This window comes from Clupea harengus, chromosome 25, assembly GCF_900700415.2.
Source record: "Clupea harengus chromosome 25, Ch_v2.0.2, whole genome shotgun sequence".
NCBI classification, from domain to species: Eukaryota; Metazoa; Chordata; class Actinopteri; order Clupeiformes; family Clupeidae; genus Clupea; species Clupea harengus.
The window spans coordinates 5769059-5777150 of record NC_045176.1 but is presented as its reverse complement, the minus strand read 5'-3'; the positions used below and the strand labels follow the sequence as shown (position 1 = coordinate 5777150).

Sequence of the window (8092 nt, the reverse complement as noted above, 5' to 3'; positions counted from 1 at the left end):
CCAGCCCTTTATCACTTCTCTTGGTCTCTGAGTCTTTTCTGAACAACACAATCCCATGTCTGTTGGAGTGGTGCTTCAGCGCCTGTGTGACTGCGTGTGTGAGACTGTGTGACTGTGTGTGAGTGAGTGAGTGAGTGAGTGTGAGTGTTTGCGCCTGGGCTCCGCTGCTGTAGTCTCTTGCACGGGGCTGCTCGCTCTGACGGCTGTCAGGAAGTGCATGAGACAAAGTCCCGGCTGATTCAGCCGTGCCACAGACGGTTCCTCCCGCTCAGCCCCCCCCCTCCTACTCCTGCTCGCACAGCGCAGCCACCTCCACCTCCCTATATATATATATATATATATATTCATTATATCATAGAGATATCATTCAGACAGCTATCAATATATTTTTATATATATTTAATATTACAGAGCAGAGCTCCTTGTTAAACTCACACTGTTGTCCAATTATCTGAGTGGAGTTTTTTTTTTTTAACACTGCGCTGAGGCATTGAGGAACTAAGGACCATCACTGCGCTGAGGCATTGAGGAACTAAGGACCATCACTGCGCTGAGGCATTGAGGAACTAAGGACCATCATGACATGTTCACAGGCGCCGCTCTCCACTCCTGAGGCCGCTGATTCAGGCTGACATGGTGCCGGTGCGGGCTGCCCCCGCCTCACCTGTTGGTAATGCAAACACCTTCATGCAGAATGGGGTCAGATGGCGTCTGTTTGCACCTGACTGTACCGGGCCAACTCACTGCCTACTGCCCCCGGGGGCTCACACCAGGGCAGGTGCCTGAGTTTCAGAAAAGGAAAATGTTTCGTGACCTAGTTTCAAAGAAGCAATAGTTCTAATTCTAATAAAAGCTATTGGAATACGTCGCTATTAGAGTGAAACCGTTGCGATTACTCAGTATTGCGTAAACTGAAGGGGCTCCCAGGAAGGTCAGCAGGTCAGATTGCGGTGAATGTGAGGGCTGGCTATGAGGCTTAGAGAGAAAGTACAAAGGTTCATCGCCAACGACATTAGGGAAACACCACAGAATTTCCTCTCTTGAACTGTTAGCTAGGAACCCACTAAACAAACAGAACCGAAGAGCTTTGTGAGATCAGTTAGCTATCAGCTTCCAAACCTGAGCAAAGCCACTCACCACTCACACCTCTCCACAGGCACAAGGCTCCCCAGCACAGCTGATGAGACATGACTGAAACGTAAACTTTCCTACAGACTGGCCTAATGCTTTATCTCCTGCCCCCAAAATGCCCCAAGCAAACCTGAGCAAAGCCCACCACTCACTCATCAAACCTCAAAGCACACAACAGACAACAACCTGACAAAACCTATGGCTATGGTTATTACTATGGAAAGTAGTAAATCAACAGAATGTATAATATAATATAATAAAATACAATACAATACAATACAATACAATACAATACAATACAATACAATATAATATAATATAATATAATATAATATAATACAATATAATATAATTAAGTTAACCCCACAACAGTGATTCATCATTGCAAAACACTGGAAAATATATGTCACCTATGACCTGCTCTGAATCTATCACTGACTTTTACTGACAGTGTAAAGTACATTAGTAACCATTTTCGAAATTCAAACCAAGCTGTAGTAATACCAAACTCATTACTCATTATGGATGACTATACTGGTTATAAAAAATCAGTTTGCCAAGTTCAGAATACGGTCATTTAGGGCAATCCAGTCCAATCTAGTCCGATCTAGTCCAAGACGTTCTTATCGCTCCGAGCTGACTGACCTTTCTCAGTGGCAGCCTTCAAGTTCAACAGAGAGTAGGCTTCAGCTAACCATACGCCACCCCCCTACACGAAAAGACTGATCCTTAAATGCGAATGAATGATGCAGGGAAAGTTTACAGCACCCCCATAAGCCCATCTATGACAAGTGCACGACCACCCTGTACGTCAATCAAACACTTCACAGCCATCACCCCTCTGCATACCCACACACGACAAAGCCTGTGGGTGTACAGCAGCTTTGCCTGCAACATCAAGACAACTCTAGTCTGTGTCTGTGGACACACAGCACTACAAAACATATAAAAGACATGCAGCCTTAAAAATGATCTGAAATGTTAGTTTCTGTTGAGTCAGGAGACTACAGTAGCACTGTGGTTAAGTCTTCTGCTATCAAACCCAGATTAAAGCAATTAAAACATGTCAATTATTCCTAGTTTTACTGTTGAGGTAAACTGAACAAGCTAAAAAGTGTCTGATATATTACTCTGCTAAAAGCTGAATCAAAGTTTCAAAATCTTCAAAAGTGTCCACTCATTACACCAATTATTTTCCATTCCCTGGTTCCCTGGTTGACCTTGCAATGAAGACCCCAGTCTGGTTCCCTGGTTGACCTTGCAATGAAGACCCCAGTCTGGTTCCCTGGTTGACCTTGCAGTGGCGACCCCCGTCTCCCCACACACCCCCCCCCCCACCCCTCCGCCACAGACTCACCTTGTTTGAGGCCATGTCGCTGACGGAGCGGTACGTCTGGATGGTCTCCAGCTGGTCCAGACACCAGTCCAGCTCCTCCATGGTGTCCACGGCCAGCCTCTGGTAGGACTCGTCTGGATGCAGGAGACACACAGACACATACTCAGAGCCCAGCGGGTCCAGAGAGCTCAGGGGCTCCAGGTGCTGCATGACGCCCTCCCACCCACCCACTGGACTGGACCAGACCGGACTGGACTGGACTGGACTGAACCAGACCTTCCCCAGTGTGAAAGAGGGCTGGGTTGTGGTGGCGCTGCCACGGTCCAGAGCACGGCTTATCCCTTCGCTGGGAGCTGCAGCCGGCCGGCTCGCTTCAGTCTGTGCTTCTTCTTTGTCTGACTAAATCTCTCACTTTATCCTGATTTCTCTCTCTTCTCTCACTTTATCCTGATTTCTCTCTCTTCTCTCACTTTATCCTGATTTCTCTCTCTTCTCTCGCTGTCCAAGATCTCCTCCAGTGCACCCGTCACCTCTGGAGCCTTGCTCTCTCTGTGAACTGGGGTGCGTTGCACTCACACACGCTCTCTCTCTTCTCTCTCTCTCTCTCTCTCTCTCTCTCTCTTTCTCTCGGTCTCTCAGAGGCTCACGTCCTTGGATTGCTGTTGTCAGTTCATTCCCTCAGAGTCTTACTCTTCAGTTGAACTGCAGTGCATTGCCCCCTGCCTCACTCTCTCTCTCTCTCTCTTTATATATATATATATGTCTCTCTCTCTCCCCTCATCTCTCTCCTCATCTCTCTTCTCCTCTCTCTCTCTCTATATATATATGTCTCTCTCTCTCCCCTCATCTCTCTTCTGCTCTCTCTCTATATAAAAGTCTCTCTCTCTCTCCTCATCTCTCTTCTCCTCTCTCTCTCTCTATATATATATGTCTCTCTCTCTCTTTATATATGTCTCTCTCTCTCCCCTCATCTCTCTTCTGCTCTCTCTCTATATAAAAGTCTCTCTCTCTCTCCTCATCTCTCTTCTCCTCTCTCTCTCTCTATATATATATGTCTCTCTCTCTCTTTATATATGTCTCTCTGTCTCTCTCTCTCCCTCTCTCTCTCTCCCCTCATCTCTCTCTCTCTCTATATATATATATATGTCTCTCTCTCTCCCCTCATCTCTCTCCTCATCTCTCTTCTCCTCTCTCTCTCTCTATATATATATGTCTCTCTCTCTCCCCTCATCTCTCTTCTGCTCTCTCTCTATATAAAAGTCTCTCTCTCTCTCCTCATCTCTCTTCTCCTCTCTCTCTCTCTATATATATATGTCTCTCTCTCTCTTTATATATGTCTCTCTGTCTCTCTCTCTCCCTCTCTCTCTCTCCCCTCATCTCTCTCTCTATATATATATCTCTCTCTCTCTCTCTCTCTCTCTCTCTCTCTCTCTATATATATATATATATATATCTCTGTCCCCCCGGACTGCTGGTGTGTCAATGAGCTTGCAGCCTGAGGAAGGACTGAAGCAGACTATTTCGTTCATTGGCCTCAAAATAAGAGATCCATCCCACGCCAGTTTGCACAAGGGAAGATGGATGACAGTCATGCTGTGCTAGGTCTGATGTGGAACAGTGTGAGGTATAACATTCAGAGAGATTGGGGGTGATCTGTGAGCGAAGTACAAAATCAAGAACAAAGGGAGAAATACAGTGTGTCTGTGTGTGTGAGAGAGAGAGAGAGAGGGACAGAGAGAGAGAGAGAGTGATACAGAGAGAGAGAGAGGGAGAGATAAAGAGAGAGGGAGAGATCAGTAACATAAGGCAGATGTTCCTGGTCTCCCTCTCCACACTACCACCTTTCAAAAATGCGTCGGCAACTAGAAAGACGCGAGTTAATGAGCCTGCACCGTTTCCTTTGATCCACCCAAAACGAAGGGGGGGGGGGGAACAGGGGGCAGAATTCAAAGCCAGGGGTTCTGTTAGCACGAGCAGTGCGAGAGGCAAACTTTACTCCCTCAGCTGGAAGCAGTCCAGCCACAGCTGAGTCGATGCCAAAGAAACGAGAACCACTTCCCCTGCGCGTGAGACACATCTAAAGGCTGGACTGGAGTCCTGAGGGAGTGACAGGAGCCTGTGCACTGAGTCCCTCCTCAGCCAGTAGCCTGTGCACTGAGTCCAGTCCCTCCTCAGCCAGTAGCCTGTGCACTGAGTCCAGTCCCTCCTCAGCCAGGAGCCTGTGCACTGAGTCCCTCCTCAGCCAGTAGCCTGTGCACTGAGTCCAGTCCCTCCTCAGCCAGTAGCCTGTGCACAGAGTCCCTCCTCAGCCAGTAGCCTGTGCACTGAGTCCCTCCTCAGCCAGTAGCCTGTGCACTGAGAGACCGGCTTTAACAACAGCACTGGCCATCTCACTAAAAGATACAAACTTCCACAGTCACTTTTACGCAGACTGACAGAGGAGAAGATGGAGATGAAATAGGCAATTAACTGTAGTGTCAGTGTCTTTGCACCAGATTATTAACGCTAGGGTCAGTGTCTTTGCACCAGATTATAAACGCTAGGGTCAATGTTTTTGAACCAGATCATAGATCATAAATACTTTTACAGTTGGATGCCACAACCATCATTGATTATTCATCACAAAATCTGTAGCCCAGTGATTGCAAATGACATCTGACTATGTCTACTGCTGACTCAGCACACAGTATGTCATGTCAAGCTTCAGTGATACTAGTGTGACTGTTTGTAAGTCAGGGCATTTGGTTACTGCGACATTCTGAGTGCTCTTGCAGATCAACCTGGACAAAATCTGTGGGACTTTATCTCTGAATGTTTGTGAGCAGTTTATTAAAGTATTGAGCATTACGATCATGTACTACGTAAAAAATGAAATAAAAAAAAATAAAAACTCCAATGGTTGGGCTACAAGTAAATATCTGTTCATAATTTGATATTAATAGCATGACGATAATTACAGTCAGTGAATATACAAAGGCGATTCCACCCTGCATTATCAGCCGACCGTGCTTACGTCATCGGAGGCCCTGGGGGTCGTTTCTCCTTCGTGAGTGGGGCATGACATTGAGCGGCAGCCATGTTGGGTTCATGCGCTTCACATATGGAACACATTCAGCCCACATGTGTGAGTGGTTCGCCTGGCACAGCTACACTCAAGCCACCACATCAGAGGAGGGGAGCGCCATGTGTGCGTGTGTGTTTGTAGGTGTGTCTCCACGTGTGTGTGTGTGTGTGTGTGTGTGTCTATGTGTGTCATTAGTTTGCAGTAAAGTCCATGAAATTTAATGAAATGTCCTTGGCAATACTACCCAAACTCATACTAGCAAAAGTGTTGATGGAAACCATCAATTCAAGCGTATTACTATATATTATCAGCCACATGAGGTTTGCCTGACGACAGGCTTTTGTATGCTCCAGTTGCAGAGGAAAAAGGTTCTTTTTTTAAAAAGCGGATAAAATTGAACTTGAGCGGTTGGCACTGAGATGACCCTCGTGAATGAGGTCAGTTACAATCTCTAATTCTTGGGACCAATGTCTAAGTCAAACGCAGGCAATGCATGGATGGAAACAGACCGAAATAGCAAACCGGTGAGCTGTTTGTCACGTGTTTTTCCAGTCGGCAAAGAATTGTTTAAATGCAGCCTGGAGCACCAATGTTGATTATTAATGAAATGGTGAGGGTGTCTTTTGGGAATTTCACAATGGCACTTTTGGTCTTGGTGCTCTGACGCACTTCCTTCAGATAGGGGGGGGGGGGGGGACGCTCTCACTCTAAAGTCACTCTCTTGCTCATGACAACCTAGTCATTCAGGACCTCCTCACACACACATACACACACACACACACACACACACACACACACACACACACACACACACACACACACACACACACACACACACACACACACACGCCTCATTCTGACTCAGATGCTTACGCTGTGTGTTCTGGGTACAACAGGCCACAGTGTGGCTTTTCCCCCAGTGCCCAAATACCTTTAGCCCACAAACTGCTCTTTTGTGAGGTGCAATCTGTTTTTCTTTGCCTTTTCCAGCATATTAAATTGTCATCAAAAACATAAGTATATACTCGTCTCTCATACTGTGATGAAGGCTAACGGTTCGCTGAAGGTACACTGGCATTTTTATTTGAAAAAAAAACCCTCCTTCCTTTCACTCACTGCCTGCTCCCTGGCCTGACAGCCACCTTGCATCTGCGCCACAGAGACGACTGCCACCCTGCATCTGCGCCACAGAGACGACTGCCACCCTGCATCTGCGCCACAGAGACGACTGCCACCCTGCATCTGCGCCACAGAGACGACTGCCACCCTGCATCTGCGCCACAGAGACGACTGCCACCCTGCATCTGCGCCACAGAGACGACTGCCACCCTGCATCTGCGCCACAGAGACGACTGCCACCCTGCTTCTGCGCCACAGAGACGACTGCCACCCTGCATCTGCGCCACAGAGACGACTGCCACCCTGCATCTGCGCCACAGAGACGACTGCCACCCTGCATCTGCGCCACAGAGACGACTGCCACCCTGCATCTGCGCCACAGAGACGACTGCCACCCTGCATCTGCGCCACAGAGACGACTGCCACCCTGCATCTGCGCCACAGAGACGACTGCCACTCTGCATCTGCGCCACAGAGACGACTGCCACCCTGCATCTGCGCCACAGAGACGACTGCCACCCTGCATCTGCGCCACAGAGACGACTGCCACCCTGCATCTGCGCCACAGAGACGACTGCCACCCTGCATCTGCGCCACAGAGACGACTGCCACCCTGCATCTGCGCCACAGAGACGACTGCCACCCTGCATCTGCGCCACAGAGACGACTGCCACCCTGCATCTGCGCCACAGACAGCACCTCACCCAACTGCTCCCTGGGCAACCCCTGTTGATTTGCAGTCACTCAAGGAATGGACACAAATGTATACTAAACTGTGGGAAAAATGTGCCCATTTTGTAAGAACTGCGGTAGGACTGGCCCCCACCCTGTTTCAGTTACCACCTAAAGGCTATCTGGAATGGCAAGGTTTTTTGAATTTTTTTATTAATGTATTTTTTTAATCGCACGCTGCACGCTGAATACAATGGGCTTCAATGCCAGTAGAAAGTCATTGAAGACCAGATGTCTCGCTTTGGGTGAAGTACAGTCCACTTGCAATCCAAGGACTGTTTCTAATGTCTAAAAAATGTGTAATAACCATTAAACAATACCACTCCGACTACAATACAAAACAGGTGAATGCGTCTCTCCACTGGATTCAGTGTTTTAATATGCGCCGCACACTAAAGACGTCATTGTGAAACACACAGCAGTCAGGACACGCTGGAACAGTGGGAGCAGACTTTGCTTTGAGACACCGTGATGTTTGTTTTGCTAGTCCCACTCTCAAAAACATTTCCCAAAAAGGCCTGACGATTCATTTCTTTGACCTTGAAGCAAGTCGTTGAAGCAAGACTGACTGGCCTTGGTCTGTGCCTCCCTGGCGCGGGAGTGAAACCACTGATCTCTTCTGGCCAGGCTGTTGTTGTAGCCGTGTGCCGGGAGAAAAGGCGCAGTGGCTGACCCTGAAGGAAGTGATTTGGCAGACACCTCTCTCTCTC

At 48.0% G+C, this 8092-nt stretch overlaps 1 protein-coding gene across 2 annotated transcripts in view; it reads right to left on the bottom strand.

Annotated features, from left to right (window-relative positions):
* Positions 1 to 2712, bottom strand: part of LOC105891304 (cAMP-specific 3',5'-cyclic phosphodiesterase 4B-like) — a 12192-nt gene extending 9480 nt beyond the window's left edge. The window contains exon 1 of one of the 2 annotated variants that reach the window (XM_031563027.1): positions 2489 to 2712. In XM_031563027.1, coding sequence (XP_031418887.1) covers positions 2489 to 2677 — 189 coding nt within the window. In that variant the 5' untranslated portion in view covers positions 2678 to 2712. Of the gene's footprint in view, positions 274 to 2488 lie in introns of those variants that run through there. The other variant, XM_031563028.2, reaches the window with a different exon arrangement.
* Positions 2713 to 8092: the final 5380 nt, after the last annotated feature.